The sequence below is a fragment of the Camelus dromedarius genome, chromosome 16 (assembly GCF_036321535.1).
Source record: "Camelus dromedarius isolate mCamDro1 chromosome 16, mCamDro1.pat, whole genome shotgun sequence".
Classification (NCBI taxonomy): Eukaryota; Metazoa; Chordata; class Mammalia; order Artiodactyla; family Camelidae; genus Camelus; species Camelus dromedarius.
Genome location: NC_087451.1, coordinates 52,940,865 through 52,960,829, shown reverse-complemented (window position 1 = coordinate 52,960,829; position 19,965 = coordinate 52,940,865). Strand labels below are relative to the sequence as shown.

The following is a 19,965-nucleotide window of genomic DNA, read 5'->3' as shown; positions in this document are numbered from 1 at the left end:
CAGGTGTTCCGGAAATGCCCAGCGGTTGCCCAGAGAACCCTCAGAGCACACAGCTTGCCTCCCCTCTGGAAAAAGCCCTCTGTGAGGAGAAAGCCTGTCCCAGTTTGACTCAAATGCCTCCTGCTACAGCTTCCCAGTGGTTCCCTCTAGGACTCCAAGGGGACTTTAAAAATCACCCTTTGAAGACTGTTCTGGGATCAGCCTTGGGAGAGAGGGAGCTATGGGCTTGAGGCTGAGCCGGAGCCCAGGACTTGCCTCCTCCTGGCCCCAGCCCCCTCCACCTCAGACTCAGGACTTAGTCCTGGGCCCAGAGAGCCACGTCGAAGCTGAGGGGGTTGAGAAGGGGGGCAGTTTGTCCCCAGCCAGGCCCCGCCTGCCCCTCAACTTCACTGCCAGGACAGCCTCCCAGCCAGGCTCACCCTCTCCGCCTCAGCTGTACCAAGGGGAGCGCTTTGATTTTTCCACCAGAAGAGCCAAGAGCAAAATGAGAAACAAAGCCAGCCCGGGGCTCCCCATCCCCCTGCTTGCCCCTGTGGTGAAGGGAGGGAGGGAGAGAGCGAGCCCCCCGCCCCTTCCCTACGCCCACTGCCACCCTCCACCCAGGACACCCGCCTGCCCTGGGACCCCAGGGGGAAGAGGCTTAGCGGAGGACCCCACACCCGCCATGCAGCAGAAAGTCTGTAGTTCCCCACCCCCAGCCCTGGAAAAGAATGAGGCTGAGGCTCTGGGCAGGGAGGGGGCCACTCACTGTCAGTGGGGACAGTGTCACTTCTGTCAGGTGCTCCCTGCCTAGACCTCCACGCCCCTCCTGTTTAATAAGCCCCCTCCCTCTACCCAGCCCCTTCCCTCTCACTGAAATCCCTCCCCAGCAAGCTCCCCTGCCCTCACTGCCCTCCTCCCAAACTAAACTCCCTCTGTCACTGAGTCGCCATCCCAGGCTGTACCCTGTTCCTTCTCCACTCCTCTCCCCATCATGGCTGCCCCCTCATAGTGACCTCATCTCCAGCTACTCCAGGAAACCGCAGCCCACAGAGACGCAGGCAGTGTCCCACCTGCCCTCCTGTGCACTTGGAGGGCCTGAGGGTGAGGTGGTGTCCACTCCTGAACAAAGTCCACCCTCTGCAGGCTAAGGGCACACCCTCCTGCCCCCCACCTTCTTGTTCTGCGGGTGCTGCCCGCATCTCCCTCTTGCCGGGCCTCCTTCCCATCTGTGCACAGATGCGCCCTAGTGTCTCTCACAGCCCTCCTCCTGAGCCCCCAGGGCACCCTGACTCCTCCTCTTCCAAGCTGCGTTTTGTTTTTAATTTTTTTTAAAATTGTTTTTACTTTATTTTTTAATTTTTGGGGGGTGGGAGGTAATTAGGTTTTTATTTATTTTAATGGCGATAACCTAGTGCATGCTAAGCATGCACTGTACCACTGAGCATAGCTTCCCCCACCCCTGTCCCCAGCTGCATTTCTTCTAAGAGCTTCCATCCTCTCCTCAGCCGGCTCAAACCAGCTTCCAACTGAGACCCTGGGAAGGGCCACACCCAGAAATAAGGGCAAAGTAGATCAGCTTCACTGCATCAGGACGACTTACCTGTGTTTGTCTGGCTGCCAGGAGGAAATGAAATTCACTGCGTCAACCAGAAACTCTACAACGTCACACACAATGTCCGCCGTTCAATAAAAATTGCCAAGCAGAGCTTTTTCTCTTCCTTCTACACTTCTTCTTCCTCCCCCACCTCCCCTTTCTTGTTCTTTCTTTCTCTTTTCTCTTCCCTTCCATTCCCTTCAAGAACAGTTCAGTCCAGAAGTCTTTAGATGGGCCAAGCAAGGTAGGTGTCCCTGGGGCAAGGGGCAGGAAGGCAGTGGCCCAGCACGTGGTGTGGGAGCTCAGCTGAAGTAAGGACGGTGGGCGTCTCCAGTGGGGGGCAGTCAGAGCAGAGAGGGAGAGAGAGAGTCGGTCACAGGTCAGTCCTGTGGGCAGATAAGCTGGCCCAAATGTCAGAGCTCCAGCAGAGAAAGGAGAGCATCTAAGGAGGATGGCAGCCTGGTGTAGGGCATCGAAACCCAAACAAGAAAAGGAGGATGTCCACTAGGGGCCCCCTCCGTAAGGAAGATTGGACCCTGAGGGGGTGAAGAGGACATCTGACCAGGGCAGTGGCCAAGGGCCGAGAGGTGGAGTCACAGGGGGTGAGAAGGGCATCCCTAGAAGGGGTGGGGCAGGGCTTCCAGAGGGGAGCTTGGGAGGGATGTCAGAAGCTCTTGGGGTGAAGAGCACAGCCATGTGGTGGGGAAGGGGTGGTTTGAGTGGCCTAAGGCAGGGTGTCACAGCCCAGGAGCAGGAGTCTGTGGGGTGGGGAGCAGTGGCAGTGGAACATTGGTTACCCACAGCAGGACGGAGCTAATGAGTGAATTTGTTGAGGGAACGAACCAGGCCTCTCACTGCTGGCAAAAGGTATTATAAATATGCAAAGGGACGAAAACTAGAACGAACCCTGTGGTGTCGGACTGGAAGTGGAGGTATAAGTAAGCACTTATGATTTTCAAAATAAACCGATATAGAAATAAATGTTGCTGTGTGTGTATGTAGTTGTTTATATTATGCATGCACGTGTCAATGCACGTACATTTATGGATATATATATGTCTATTTCCCAGCTTCATTCACTGAGAGGGTCTGGGAGCAGTTACATCTTAATAATGATGAGCATAATTAGCACTTGTCTTAATTTCTGAATACCACTGTCCAGTATGGAAGGAACCAGGATTTCTTGGAGAAATGGCTGGTTACAGGGCTGGGGTGGGGGAAATACACATAAGCCTGGATCATCTTGTGCTGGAATGTAAAGACGTACTCAGAAATGATTAAACCGAGTTACCGTATGACCTAGCAATTCCATTCCTAAGTACACCCAAGAGAAATGAAAACGTGTGTCCACATAAAAACTAATTCCTGAATGTTTATAGCAATATTATTCATAATAACCAAAAGATGGAAGCAACCCAAATACCCATCAACTGATGAACAGGCAAATAAATGTGTTCTATCCATACAATGGAGTATTAGTTAGCCACAAAAAGGAATGAAGTAATTATACATCCACAATTTAAATGAACCTCAAAAACATATGCTAAGTGAAAGAAGCCAGTCACAAAGACCACACATGGTATGATTCCATTCATATTAAAGCCTAGAATAAGCAAATGTTCAGAGACACAAAGTACATTAATGGTTGCTGAAGTGGGGATGGGAGGATAGGGGGATGATAGCTAAATGTTACAAGTTTACGTTTGAGATGATGAAAATGTTCTAAAACTGACTGTGGTGATGGGGGCACATATATGTGAATATCTTAAAACTCATTACATTTTACACTTAAAATGAGTGAATTGAATGGTACCTAAATTATGCCTCAAGTCCTTTAAAAAAGGTATTCAAAGAATGATGGAGACTTGTCAAAAGGATGCAGAAGCCAGCTGGAAGAAAGTTTCATTGGCTGGATACTGATAATTTGAGCAACAAAATAAATAATGGTGTTAATGGATTATAACTTACTGAATAAAATTAGAATCCATGACTCCATACTGACATAAATAAATAAACATATGGAAAGTTTGTTGAGAAATGGGATATTTACACATTCTCAAAGCACTTCCTCACAAAGTACTTAATTGTAAGGGGAAGAAAGAGTAACTTTACAGTGGTAGAATGGAGAAACCTGACAGACACCAACTTAAGTGATCAAAGCGAACATCAACAGCGCTGAGACAAACTAAAATCATGCATCACCTGATAGGATGAAATGAGAGCGAAACAGTATCGCTTCTGTGATATTCTTGCACGAAACTCATAAACTGAATCTAATCATGAGGAAACTTTGGACGAGCCCTAATTAAGAGACAGTCTACAAAACAACTGGCCTATAATCTGCAAAAGTGTCATTAAAGTTAAGAAGGAATGGAAGAACTGTTCCATATTGAAGGAGACTGGAGATACCTGAGAACCGAATGTAACATCTGATTCTGTACTGGATTCTTTGCTATAAAAATATTATTGGAACCACTGGTGAAGCTCTCAAATGGAGTCTGTGGGTTAGAGGGCAGGAAGCTACCAATGTTAATTTCCTGAGTTTGATAGTGGTATTGTGGTTATCTAGGAGGATGTCCTTGTTCATAGGAATTACACACTGAAGTGTTAGGGAGGTGATGGCAACCCACTCTAAAATGAGTCAGGGAGAAGTTTCTTTGTACTATATTCGTGATCTTTCTACGAGTTTGAGATTGCTTCAAATTAAGAAAAATTAATTGTCATGTATGCCAAGTGGACTAATGAATGCCTGACATCCAAGATAAAGAGAAAATAAAACAGTTTCAGAGAAGACCCAGATATTGGAGTTATCAGACACAGTTGTAAAGTAACTGATTCCTCTGTAGAATAAAATAGATTAAAAGTTGGACAGTTTCATGAGAGAATTGGAATAAATAAAGAGGAAAGAATCAAGTGGAATCCTCGAATGGAAAAAATACAATGACTGAAATTAGGAATTTATTACATAGATCTAAAGGTGGATTAGATGGAGCAGGAGAGAGGATTAGTGAACTGGAAAATCAGTTAGTAGAAAGTACCTAGATTGAAGCACAGACAGAAAAAAAGAAAAAGATGGGAAACATATAAAATAGCATTAATGCTACATGTGACACAATGAAAAGATCTAACATATTTTTCTGGAGTCCAAAAAGGAGAGGAAAGAGAGCATGGGGCAGAAGCAATATTACTGGCCAACTTTTTTCTATATTTGACAGAAGAAATCAAGTTGAACAGAGCAATTACAAAGAAGCTATATTTGGGTACAGATCACCATGATGAACAAACTCTGTGGATGATAGATAAATAAGTTAGTTCACATTGCCTAAGCCCAGAGATTTCTGGCAACCAGGGAGGAGCCTGGGGGCTGCCACATCTTGGGGCCTCTCAGGGACCCAGGCTCAGAGAGAAGGGCAAGTGTCAGCATCTTTTCCAGGCAGTGCCCACAACAGGGCAAAGGGCGAGGAAGAAGGCTCCCTCCCACTCGGGGTCACATCCTGGCACCAGGAGGTCTCAGTGCAAAGAAAAGTTTTTTGTTCTTTGCTTCTTAACTGCTAACGATGGCATAAAGGTCTTCCGGAGGGGGTGGCATGGAGGCCTTTCACGGAGGCCCCCTGATGTTGTCCTGCGGGCAGGGCCGTCAGGAAGGGCAGCGGGTTCAGCAGGTCGAGGGCTTCTCCATCGGATCTGGTTGAGGAGGACCTTGACCTTGTGTCCCTGGGAGGATGGGAAGGCGTTAGCTCACTCTGCTGGGGCCTCTGACAGCCTGGGAGGGCTGGGGCTGCGGACCCCTGCCTTTGGGGGTGAAGCTGTTTTTGCTCCTGTCTCCTCAGTCTGGCTGAGCTGCTCCCATGGCTCATGGACCTCACTGCCTGGGGCATGAGAGGATGGAGATGAAGGGGCCACAGCCGACTCCTCCGACTCCTCTTCAGGATCCCCAGAGGCCCTCCGAGTCTGCAGCTGCAGGTAGAGCTGCTGGAGCCTCGCCGTCTGCTCCAGCACTAGGCACAGGTGTTCCAGGTAGCGAAGACCCTGCCCCGGGAGGCAGGCCTGGGCTTCAGGCCTCACCACCTCTGCTTCTTCCAGGTGTGCCTCTAGGTCACTCTCTGCCTCAGTGGCCTCCTGTACCCCTGCTCCAAAAAGAGGCTTTTCACACCCAGGCTGGCTGGGCGGGCTCAGGGAGCGGTAGTGTTGTGACAAGCTGGCAGGGGAAGTCAGGAGCTGGGGGGCCCGCTCCAGCACCTGCTCCAGCTTACGGCTGGCCAGAAGCCGTCTTAGGTGGGCAGGAGGCTCCACAGCCCCAAGAGCCAGGGTCTCAGGGCTCCCCATGGGCTCAAAGTTCAGAGAGTCTTGAGAAAGCCCCCGTAAGGTGGCCGGGGAGCTGTCCCCAACCACCATCTCCACTCCTGAGTCCTGGAAGGCCAGTTTGAGAAGCGGTATCTGCCTTTCAAGACCTCTCAGCTTGCCACCTCCCTCCCAGGAGTCTGACGAGTACCCTGGAGCAGCATCCGGTCTGTAGGTGCTGGTGACTCCAGGCACTAGGCAGCCACGTGCCAGGTCCTCGCCAGTGACATCCCGGCCGCTGAGTGGCTCCACGGCGAAGGCGCGCCGCAGGCCCAGCATGGTCCCCAGTCCGGCCCCTACACGGCGCCTGGGCCGCGGCGATCCCGGCTGGTCCCCGCGCCGCTGTCGGGCGGGCGGGCCCTTTAAAGATTTTTAAGGAAGTTTTTTTAAACTTCTTTTAAAAAAAATTTATTTGTTGTTGTTGTTGTGGGGAGGTAATTAGTTTTACTTATTTATTTTTAGAGGAGGTACTGGGGATTGAACCCAGGTCCTCATGCATGCTAAGCATGTGCTCTACTGCTTGAGCTATACCCTCCCCCTTAAGGAAGATTTTTAACAGAGATTTTTAAAAGAGAAAAATCTTCAAAGCACCAAGAAAATAAAGGCACATTACTTCAAAGAAACAACCATAAGACTAACAAATTGAAGTCTCCGAGGTGAAAAGTACAAAACCTAAGTGTGTTTTGAATATATTTTGAAGGGATGGGACTAACAGCAGATTAGATATTGTGGGAGAAGAGATCAGTAAACTCAAAGATATATAAAGACCTATCAGCAGAACGTTTCTGAAAGGAAGCATAGAGAGAAATAAAGGAAGCACACTGAAAACATAAGAGAACCACAGTGACCTACGGAAGGATATTGAGTGTCTAGCATAGTTGTAGCCAAAGTTCAGAAAGACAGGGGAAAACCAAAAGCTACTGAATAAAATTTTTCCAGATTTGACAAACACTGGAAACCCAAAGATCCAAGAGTCTCAACACCACTCATAAAGACATAAAACGACAATGAGGTCCAATGTAATCACATTGCTGAAAATCAGTGACAATGAGAAAAATCTTAAAAGAAGCCAGAAGGTAAAAGGGAAACTACATACAGAGACAAAGATAAAATTGTCATAGACTTATTGTCAGAGGCTACACAAGCCAGAAGACAATAGAATACAATTTTTAAAGTTGTGGAGGGAAAGGGACTATCAACCTAAGTCTCCAAATTTAGTAAAAATAGGGGGGTGGGAAGGGACAGACTGGGATTTCAAAATGTAGAATAGATAAACTAGATTATACTGTGTAGCACAGGGAAATATATACAAGATCTTCTGGTAGCTCACAGCGAAGAAAAAAATGTGACAATGAATATACATATGTTTATGTATAACTGAAAAATTGTGCTCTACACTGGAATTTGACACAACATTGTAAAATGATTATAAATCAATAAAAAAAGTTTAAAAAATTTAGTAAAACTATCCTTAAAAGTGAAACTTTCACACACACACACAAAAGTGAGACAATTCATCATCAGTCGACCTATACTCTAAAAAATGTTAAGGAAAGTTTTTCAGGCAGAAGAACATACCAGATGGAAATTTGGATCTACACATAAGAGTGAATGGAACTAGAGATGGAAAATACATCAATAAATATAAAATACGTTTTTCTTACTTAAAAATTGTTTAAACATAATTGACTATTTAAAGCAAAAAGAAGAACAATGTATTGTGGGGTTTATAACATATGTAGAAATAAAACGTATAACAACAATGACACAAAATATTAGAGGGGGTAATTGGACTACAGTATTTTATGTTTCTAACTTTTACACAAAGTGATATTAGTTGAAGGAAGAATGTGATAAGTTAAAGATGCACATTGTAAGCCTTAGAGCATGAGTCAGCAAATTTTTTCTGTAAAGGACCAGACAGTAAATATTTTAGATGTTGAAGGTCATACAGTCCCCATTGCAATTAATCAGCTCTGCTGTTGTAGCATGAAAACAGCTCTAGACGATACTTAAATCAGTGAACCTGACTGTGCTCCAATGAAACTTTATTTGTAGACTCTTAAATTTGGACTTCAAACTGTTTTCTTATATCACAAAATATTCTTCTTCTTCTGAATTTTTTCAGCCTTTAAAAAACGTAAAAACTGTTCCTAACAAATCTCCGAGGCAAAAATCCCCCAAATAATTTACATAGATAACTCTGAAGGAAGTGTTCATAACTTCCCACTCCTTAAATGTGGGCTGGGCATGGTGACTACTCAACATGATGGAAAGGGACGAAGAGGGTAATTTTAGAGAGACTTGATAACACTACCCTAACCAGGTGCTCAAGGTCAATATCAACAGTGATAAGTCATGCTGATAGTATGTACTCTTTATATGATGCATCTTCCCTCAAAACTATAACTCCAGTCAAAGCGTGAGAAAAGCATCAGGCAAATCCCAATAAAGGGATATAATACAAGCTATCTGATTATTATTCCTCAAAACTGTCAAGGCTATCAAGAAAAAAAAAATAAAAGAGGAAAGGTGGAGAAACTGTAATAGCTCAGAGGTGCCTGAGAAAACACGATGATTAAATGCAACCTGGTATCCTAGATTGGATCCTGGAACAGAAAAAGGACATTAGGTAAAATGTAGGTGATGGACGAATGGATAAGCACAAGTGTCCATTGATAGATGAATGAAGAAACAAAATGAGGTATATACATGCAATGGAATATTATTCAACCTTAAAAAGGAAGGAAGTTTTGACACATGCTGCAACATGGATGAAACTTGAGGGCGTTAAGTGAAATAAACGGGTCACAAAAGGCAGATACTTTATTGTTCCACATATGTGAGGTACCCGGAGTAGTCAAATTCAGAGCTACAGGAAGTAAAATGGTTGTCAAGGGCTGAGGGGAGGGGGAAAATGGAGAGTTTTTGTTTAATGGGCAGAGAGTCTCAGTTTTGCAAGATGAAAAGAGTTCTGGGGATTGGTTGCACGGTGATGTGAATATACTTAACACTTCTGAACTGAATAGTTAAAAACGGATAAAATAGTAAATTTTGTGTTATGTGTATTTTACCCCAACTTACAAAAACGAAGGAAATCCCAATAAAGCATGAACTTTAGTTAATGTATTACTAATTGCTCATTCATTTTAACAAATGGACTACATTAATACAAGATGCTAATATCATGGGAAACTGGGCACAGGATATATGAAACTCTGTATTATCTTTACAGTTTTCTGTAATCTAAAACTGCTCTAAAAAATAAAGTTTGTTATATAGACTGTAAAAAATAGGCCATGGGCCATATGCTAACCTGTGCCCTAAAGCAACCAGTAAACAGATGTAAAAAGCAGCATAGCTATTGACATTAGTAGAGATAAAAGGAATGTTTTTTAACAGTCAATTAATGAAAAAGAAAGCAGGAAAAGAAGAAAAAAGAAATAAAAAATACCTAGGACTAAAAGAAAACAAATAGAAAATGGGTAGATTTAGAACCAACCATACTAATAATTGCATCAAATGTAAATGATCAAATACTCCAAGACAGAGATTATCAGACTGTCTTTTTAAAAAGGAGGACCAACTATATGCTATCATTAAGACTGACATCCTACATTTCCACAGAAATTACGGAAACAAGAAGAGAATGAAATGATATATGTGAAATACTGTAAAAATAACTGGCAAACTGGCAGAAAAAAAAAAAAAGAGAAAATGTCCTTTAAAAACTGAAGATGATTGTAGTCCAACATGTAAGGAGCTAGGAAGTCATAAGGCCACCCTAATAACAACTAAGAAACTAAACTAACAAAAAGTCAACACTCTTCCTTGGATCCATCATGGGGCAGATTGCTGCCCTTCAAGCTGGAGAGCAGGCAGGCAGGTAGGTGTTGAAAACTCACAGCTTATCCTTGCAGAAACCCATGAGCAAACACCTGCGCAGGAACCAGTGCTGATGTAGGAAAAACCTAAACTATAATTGATGAATTTCAGGAGACACAGTGTGAACAGCCTGAGAATTAAAAACTTCAGGGACCCAGTTATGGTAATTCTACTCTTTAGTGAATTTCACTTCCAAGACTCCACAAGTTTCTCACAGTAAATATTGGGGGAAAATTCTCACGCTTCTGGCAGGAGGAGGGGAAAAGTAACCAATTTAAAATAGCCAGAGCTTTCTGTTCTTTTTAACAAGGCTTGCCCTCAAGAGAAATGATTTCAATAGAGCCTAAATTATTGGAGTTTTTTTAGAGTCTAACTGACTTGAGGAAGGGAAATACCCAATTCTAGCCACTCTAACCATCCTGTCCCACCTAAGAGAGGGAACAAAAAGCACTTATGAAGTTCATAATCCAGAGGTACAGATTCATTAAGAGACTAAGACCTCCTCAGAGGACCATGGATGCTTCCCCTCCCCCCACATCTCACCACATTACTAAAGGCTTATTTACTGCAGTTGCTTTTACCCAACACATCATATCTGGCTATCAGGAAAAAAATCCAAGGCATACTAAAAGACAGAAAACACAGTTTGAAGAGACAGACAGCAAGCATCAAAACCAGACTCAGATATGGCAGGATGTTGGAATTACTAGACCAGGAATTTAAAACAACTATGACTAATATGCTGTTGATGTGGTGTGATGGCTGATTTTATGTGTCAGTTTGATTGGGCTAGGGGATGCCTAGACAGTTGGTAAAACATTATTTTGGGGGTGTGTCTGAGGATATTTCTGGAAGAGATTAGCATTTGATTCAGCAGAATGAATAAAGCATCATCCAATCTGTTGAAAGTCTGAATAGAACAAGGAGCAAGAAATGACAAATTTTGTGGAAGATAATAAAAGCAACAATGTATTTGATTATATATGCTTATGTGTGTGTGTATATATACTATATATATATATATATATATATATATATATATGCTTATGTGTAAGTGAAATGAGTGACAGCAATAATACAAGGGACTGGGAAGAACTGGGATTATTTTGTTTTTATAAGGTACCCATACCACACATGAAGCTGTATAGTTATTTGAAAGTGGACCTGGATTAACTGTAAGGGTATGTTGCAAACATTAAGGCAACCACTAAAAAAAGAAATATTATTAATATGCTAAGAGAGGAAAGAAAAATGGAACCATATAAAATGCTCCATTTAAAGTACAAAAGGCAGAAAAATTGCGGAAGACAAAAATAGGAACAAAGAACAAGGGCAGCGAATATAAAACAGTAACAAGTGTGGTAGATATGAATCCAACTATACCAATAACCACTTTAAATATCAATAATCCAAATGCCTCAATTAAAAGACAAATAATCAGAGTGGGTCAAAAAACAAGACCCTTTGCAGATACTAACTACTATATAAAAAATAGATAAACAAGTTTATACTGTATAGCACAGGGAACTATATTCAATATCTTGTGACCTATTATGAAAAAGAATATGAAAAGAAATATATGTATGTTCATGTATGACAGAAGCATTACATAGATGCAAAAATCCTCAGCAAAATATTAGCAAATCAAATCTAACAATGGATCAAAAGAATTGCACACCATGACCAAGTGGGACTTATTTCAGGTATGCAAAGCTGATTCAGTATTTGAAATCAATTAATTTAATCCATCATATCAACAGGCTAAAGAATAAAAATCACATGATCCTATTACTAGATACAGAAAAAGTATTTGACAAAATCTAACACCCACTCATGATAAATATTCTCAGAAAACTAGAAATAGAGGGAAAGCTTCTCCTCTTGATAAAGCATATCAACAAAAATCTATAAACAACAAGGACCTACTGTATAGCACAGAGAACTGTATTCAATATTTTGTGATAACCTATAATGGAAAATAATCTGAAAAAGAATACATATATGTGTATATACATATATATATACACATACACTGAATCACTTTGCTGTACACCTGAAACATGGTAAATCAATTATACTTAAATAAAAAAAGTTAAAAACAAAAACCCTACAGCTAAACACCATACTTAATGGTGAAAAACTTGAAGCTTTCTTGTTAAGATCAGGAACAAGGCAAGGATGTCACTTCTCACCACTCTTTTTCAACACTGTATTGGAAGACCTAGCTAATGCATTAAGACAAGAAAAGGAAATAAAATGTATACTGATTGGGAAGGAAAAAAAGTTCACAGATGACATGATCGTCTATGTACAAAATCTGAAAGAACTGACCAAAAAACAAAACCTCCTGTAACTAATAAGTGGTTATAGCAAGTTTGCAGGATACAAGGTTACTAAACAAAAGTTAATTACTTTCCTATATACCAGCAATGAACAAGTGAAATTTGAAAAAAAGAACTCACAATATTAGCACCCCCAAAAGAAATACTTGCGCAGAAACCTAACAAAATATGTACAAGATCTGTATGAGGAAAATGAGAAAACTTTGATATAAGTAGTCAAAGAAGAACTAAATGGATGTAGTGTTATTCCATGTTCGTGAACAGGAAGATGCAATACTGATGAAATCAGTTCTTCCCAATTTGATGTACAGATTCAAAGCAATTTCAATCAAAATCCCAGCAAGTTATTCTGTGGACATCAATAAACTAATCATAAAGTTTATATGGAGAAGCAGAAGATCTAGAATTGGCAAAACAATATTGAAGTAGAAGAACATAGTCAGAGGATTGATATTACCCAACTTGAAGATTCACTATAAAGCTATAGTAATGAAGAGGGTATATTATCAGTGAAAGCATAGACAAGTAGATCAATGGAAAAACCTAGAGAGCCCAGAAATAGATCTACATAGATATGGTCAACTGACCTTTGAGAAGAGAATAAAGGCAATACAATGGAGCAAAAATAGTCTTTTAAATAAATGGTGCTGGAACAACTGGACATCCATGTGAAATTAAGTATATCTACACACAGACTTATCACCCTTCACAAAAATTAACTCAGAATTAATCATAGACTTAAATGTAAGATGCAAAACTATGAAACTCCTAGATGATAACGTAAGAGATAACCTTGGGTATGGTGATGACTTTTTAGGTATGCCAAAGGCATGATCCATGAAAGAAAGACTTGATAAGCTGAATTTCAATAAAATTAAAATTCTTCTACTCTGCAAAAGACACTGTCAAGAGAATGAGAAGGCAAGCCACAGATTAGGAGAAAATATTTACAAAAGACATATTTGATAAAGGACTGTTACTAAAATATATAAAGAACTCTTAAAACTCAACCTTAAGAAAATGAATAATCCAATTTTAAAATGCACCAAAGATCCAAACAGACAACTCACCAAAGAAGAAATACAGATGGAAAAGAAGAATACGAGAAGATGCTCAACATCACATGTCACTAAGGCATTGAAAATTAAAACAACAAGATACAACTATACACCTATTAGAATGTCCAAGATCCAAAACACTGACAACATCAGTGAGGATGTGGAAAACAGGAACATTCATTGTTGGTAGAAATGGAAAATGGTATAGCTACTTTAGAAGACAGTTTTGTGGTCTCTTCCAAATCTAAACATACTCTTACCATATGATCCAGCAAATTGTGTCCTTTGGTATTTACCCAAATGATTGAAAACTTATGTCCACACAAAAGCCTGAACAAGAATGTTTACAGCAGCTTTATTCATAATTGCTAGAACTTGGAAGGAACCATGATGTCCTCAGTAGGTGAATAGATAAACTGTGGTATATCTAGATAATGGAATGTTATTCAGCACTAAAAAGAAATGACCTATCAAGCCATGAAAAGACATGAAGCGGCCTTAAATACATATTACTAGGTGAAAAGAGCCAGTCTGAAAAAGCTACATACTGAGTCCAACAATCTGGAAAAGGCAAACTATAGAAACAGTAAAAAGATCAGTGGTTTCCAAGGGGAGGAAGGGAGGTGGAATGTGGGATTTAGGTGGCAGTTGAGTTATTCTGTAGAATAATGGTAGATACAAGATATTTTACTTTTGAAAAAAAAAAGAAAGGAAGAACACAAATTTTTCTTACAGAGAAACTCTTACAGAGAATAAAGGAGAAAAATGAAAAGCACTTCCTAACTTTTTGGATGAGGGCAGCATAACCTTGATATCAAGAGCAAACTAGGACTCTGCAAAAAGGATAATTACAGAACAATTTCTGTAAAAACATATGTATAAATCCTAAACAAAATAATAGAAACCAAATCCAGTATTATATAAACATGACAATGCATCATGACAAATTTGAATTTATTCCAGGAATGAGAGGTTGGCTTCACATTTGAAAACAAATTATGTAATTCTCCACATTAAAAGTATAAAGGAGTAAAGTCATTTTTCAATATATGTGAAAAATTTCATAAAAATACATTTATTTATGATAAATTTTTTTTTTACCAAGCTAGGAATAAAGGAGATTTTCTTAATCTGATAATATCAAACAGAAAAATCTACAGCAAATTTCACACTTAATGGTAAAGTATTGAAAAATACCTCCTTGAAATTAGAACAAATTGAGGATGTCTACCATCACCACTTCTATTTAGTATTGTAATGGGAAGTCATATCCAGTGCAATAAGGCAAGAAAAAGAAATAGAAGATGTGAGGCTTGATAAAAAACAAAAAAACCTGTGGCTATTCACTGATAGCATGATTATGTATGTTGGAAACTAAAAAAAAAACTACGGACATGCTATAAGAATGAATAAATTCAGCAAGGTTTTGGAAACAAGGTCAGTATACAATAATAAATTGTATTTTTATAAGTGGACAGTAAGAAGTTAGAAAATTTTAAAAATTACATCAACAGTAGCATTTTTTTAATTAAAAAAAAAAACAGAAACAAATCCAACAAAGTATAGTCATGATTCTACACATAAAACTACAGAATATTACTGAGAGGAAAAGAAGACTTAAAAAAAAATAGACATATACTGTATTCACAGATTGGTAGCATTAGTATTGTAAAGTAGTCAGTTCTTCCCCCAATTGATCTACAGATTCAATTCAACCTCAATAAAATCTTGTACACTGCTGATGGGAATGTTAAATGGTGCAATCTGTTTGGAAAACAGTTTGGCTGTTCCTCCAAAGGATAAATATAATATTACCATGTGACCCAGAAATTCGAATATTTAATAAGCAATTCTAATTTCCCAAAGGAAATGAAACCATGTCCACACAGAACATTGCACATGAATGTTCAGTGGCATTATTCTTGATAGCCCAAATATTGAAACAACCCAAATAACCATTAATTCAAGAATGGATAAATACAATGCGGTACATCCATATAATGAAATATTATTTAGCCATGAAACAGAATGAAGTACTGATAGATGCTACAACACGGATGAATTTTACAAACATTTTGTTAAATGAAAGAAGTCACAAAAGACCACCCATTTCACATTTATGTAAAATTTTCAGCGTAGGCAAATCTATAAAGACAGAAAATAGAATTGATGATTACTGAGAGTTGGGAGTGGGGGTTGGGGAGAGGAGTGACTGCTAATGAGCATGAGGTTTTTCTTGAAGGGTGGTGAAAATATTCTAAAATTGATTGTGGAGATGGTTACACAACTCTGCAAAAAAAAAAACTGAAGTCCATTGAATTATACACTTTTAAACGGGTGATTTGTATGGCATGTGAAATAAATCTCAAATCTATTATTTTTTTAACTGAATAAAAAAACCTGAATTTTTTTGGTAGAAATTGACAAGCTAATTCTAAAATGTATATGGAAATGCAAAAAGCCATGAATGACAAAGATGATCTTAAAGAACTACAAAGTTGGAGGATTTAAACTATCTGTTAGTAAGACTTATTACAAAGCTACAATAATTTAAACAGGTAGTATTGGCAAACTTGTTGACAAATAGACTGATGGAACACAATGGAAAGTCTAGAAACAGACCCACACCCATATAGTCCAATGGTATGATGAGCAAGAAGAGTGTTCTTTTTAATAAGTGGTATTGGATAAATTTAACACCCATATGGGAACAAAAATGAACTTTGACTCCTACCTCACTCTGTACAGAAGAACTAGTCCTAGATGAATCATTAATCCACATGTGAAGAACAATCAAAATATACCTTCAAAATTCTAAAGGAAAATTATTTGGCACCTAGAATTCTATACTAAGCAAAATTATCAATCAAGTATGAGGGTAAGTTAAAGGCAATTTCAATATTCAGAGTTTCAGGAAGTATATCCCTTTGTACTCCTTCTCAAGAACTTATTGGAGGGTACATTCTAAGAAACAAGAGAATAAAACAAGAAAAAAAGAAGACATGAGCTTTAAGAAATGAGGGAATCACATGTAAGAACAAGGCAAAGGGAATCCTAAAGAGGATGGTGAAAGGAAGTTCCAGTATGAGAGTTGTTCACTGGAGCTAGGGAGCGATTAGTCAGGATTGGTGTGAATCAAAGGTCTGAGGGGCATATAGCTCAGTGGCAGAGTGTGTGCTTAGCATACATGAGGTCCTGGGTTTAATCCCCAGTACCTCTATTAAAACAAACAAATAAATAAATAACCAAATAAATAAATAAGCCTAATCACCCCTCCCTCTGATCAAAAAACAAAAACAAAAACAAAAAACAAACAAACAAACAAAAAGGCTGCAGAGGAAGTTGCTTCAGGAAGAGGAAACTGACAGAAAACTTGATGTGCCTCAATGTCTTGACAGGGAATTTGGACAACTGAGGTTGAAATAGTGGTCATTCCATAGAAAATTAAATGAATGTCAGCAAAAACAAAGCAAGATTAACTCCAGGAGAACAAAAAGCAGAAGTGATCATAGTACACTGCACAGTTCAGACACCAATACCAATTGCATAATCAGAGTAAACACTGAATATTGGCCTAACCAAAATTAACATTACATGTTGGGAGGTTAGTGAGACTGGAAGTGGGACTGAGTGTAGTAGAGGGGAGGAGTTGAAAAGAAGTAACTCCTCATCTTCCATACAAGGAAGTCAAAAGAGAATGCCCAAAACTGAAAAATCAAGAATTGGCAACAAAACTTGTTATTTAGTGATAAGGAGAAGCTTTCTCAAAAACATCAGCTGAGTGAGTTGAAAATCACTGACTTTGGGGAGCAGGAAATTAAGTCTGAAGAGGTATGAGACTGCTGCTTTTCTTTACATGCCTTGTAAATTCTTTGCCTCTTTAACCATGTTCATATATATCTTTGTTAAAACTTAAAATTGCATCTATAAAAACTAAATGTGAACAGCAAAAGAAAAGGAAAGCTTCTAGAAGAAAACCATGGAAAATAACAAAAGACAGTAAGTTCATGACCTTGACATTAGGCAAAGAATTCTTGAACAACAACACACACATAGCTAATAATAAATTAATACATTGTACTTCAGTAAAATAAAAGACTTCTTTTTATCAAAAGATATCATTGAGTGAGAAGTCGAGTCACAGAGTGATAGATATCTTCAACATATGTATCTGACAGAGCTCTTATATCCAGAATTTATTAAAATTATCCTACAAAATAAGAGAAAAAGGCAGACAATCCCTTTTTTAAATGAACAAAAACTTCACATGTTTTTCATAAAAGAAAGTATCCAAATATCTAATAAATGCATGGAAAGATATTCAACATAGAGAAATTCAAATTAATACCACAATGAGATACCACTACACATTTACCAAGATGACTAAAATTAAAAAGACTGACAATACTAAGTGTTGACAAGGATGTGGCTACTGGAACTCTCATACTGCTGGGAGCAAATGTAAATTTGTGCAACCACTTTAGAAAAAACTGACAATAACTACTAAAGCTAAACATATGCATTTTGTATAATCTAGCTGTTCCACTCTTCAGTACATATCCAACAGAAGTGCACACACACACACACATATATACCAAAAGGGCATTGCAAGTTTATTAGTAGCCACATTACTCCTCGTGATAAAGAGCCATCAATAATAAATGGGTAGATAAATAGCTGCATATCCATTCAATGGAATACTATACAGTAACGCTAAAGAACAAACTACTGCTACATGCAACAATATGGATAGATCTCATAAATATAATATTGTGTAAATGAAGCCAGTCACAAACAAAACAATATATTATATGTTTCCATTTACATAAAGTTAAAAAATAAGAAAAGTTATTCCAGAGTGACAGAAGTTGGTTTATCCTGGGGAGGGCGATAATTGGATGGGGTATGAAGGAGACTTCTAAGGTGTTAGCAATGTTTTGCTTTGTAAAAATTCACTGAGGTGTGAATGAGCTTAACATTTGTGCATTTTATATAGCAAATATGCTACAGCTCAATTTTTAAAATTTCTCTTCCTCTCTCTTTCCCCTTCCCTCTTTCATTTCCCCTTTATTTCCTTCTTTTCCTTTCCTTCCATACCTGAACAATTCAGCCCTATAGCCACTGGGTGAGCCAGAGCAAGGTAAGTGCCTGTGGTGGTGCTGGTGAGAGCCACAGTGGTCCAGAGCAAAGAATCAGAGCCAGCATTGGGCAGTGAGGGCATCCACTGTGGAGGTTGGGGTGGGTGGTATCATTAGTCAGCCTGATGGGAGTGAGGGCATCCATGCAGTGGAATGGTCCATGCAGGTTATTAGAGCCTAGTGGAGGAGAGTATCCCTGCACAGGGACGATCTGGCATGGGAAGTCAGAACCACAGTATTGTTAAGAAGGGTTCCATGCATATAGAGTGGCCAGGGGTGAAGTGTCAGCCTGAGAAGAGTAAGGGTGGCCCAGTGTGAGGAGTCAGCTTCACTAGCATGGGAGGGCATCCATGCAGATGGGTGGCCTGGAACGGGATAACAGAGTCCAAGCAGAGAGTGGACAGTATCTACCAAGAATGAAGTGGCAGCAGAGACAGAAACTGGTTGTAAATAGGAGAACTGATCAAATAAATAAATATATTAAGGATAATGGAATCTAGGTTTCTTGCTGCTGGAGGATGTTACAAATAAGGGAAAGGGAGAAAACTAGAATGAATCCTATTGTGTTGGATTAGAATTGGAGGTATCTGTATGAACCCGTAATTTTCAACATATACAGATAAAGAAATAAATACTGACCTGAATATGTGTAGGTTTTTGTGTTTCCCCAGGTCCATCCCTTGAGAAGTCTTGGGAACAGTGGCATTGCAATAGCAATGAGCGCCTAGCACTCGTACCTTGGTTTCTAAGTACCATTTTCCGCTAAAAAGAACTAAAACTCTTTGGAGAAATTATTGGCCCCAGGGCTGGGGCAGGTAAAATACAAAATGAGCCAGGAACATCTTATGCCAGAAAGTAAGCAATTGCTCAAAGAATGATAGGGACTATATTCGTTTGCTAGGCCTGACATAAAATACCACAGACTGAACGGCTTAAACAACAGAAATTACTTTTCTCAGGGTTCTTGAAAGCCAGAAGTCCAAGATCAAGGTGTTGGTAGGTTTGGTTTCCCCTGAGGCTCCTTTCTTTGGCTTGTGGATGGCCACCTTCTGGCTGTGTCTTCACACGGCCTTTCCCTTGGCCATCCTGGTGTCTTTTCCTCCTCTTATAAGAACACCAGTCCTATTGGATTGGACTCCCAGCCTTATGACCTTATTTAACCTTAATTACCTCTTTAAAGGCTAAATTTCCAAGTACAGTCACACTGGGTGTTAGGAATTCAACATAAATTGGTGGGGGGGGGGGCATGATTCAGCCCATATCAGAAACAAAAAAGACAGCTGTCAGCTTGAAGAGGCTCCCATTGGTAGAATCTGGACAATTTGAGCATCAAAATAATAATCTTAATACTGATATAAAGAAGGAAATATAAAGCTTTTCCACTGAGTACAATGACAAAAGGAATGATGGCATTAGATAATCAACATTAGGGCACTATCATAATACAGAATATTTCAGCCAAGAGATATCATTGGATGCAAAAATTAATGGGTCCAAGTTGGATGAGGAATGGGACTTTACATAGTACCTTACAAAAGTACCCCCCCAAATTTGTTAATTATAATGGAAAAATAAGTAATTTTACAGTAGATAAATGTGGTAGACACTATTTTAATCAGAAGATC

General features: G+C 39.6%; 1 protein-coding gene across 1 annotated transcript; it reads right to left on the bottom strand.

Annotated features, from left to right (window-relative positions):
* Window positions 1–4,889: 4,889 nt before the first annotated feature.
* On the bottom strand, window positions 4,890–6,196 carry LOC105102454 (uncharacterized protein C8orf58-like). Its single transcript, XM_064494898.1, is given in 1 exon segment — window positions 4,890–6,196. A coding segment is annotated over 1 exon segment (1,110 nt). The 3' UTR covers window positions 4,890–5,086.
* Window positions 6,197–19,965: the final 13,769 nt, after the last annotated feature.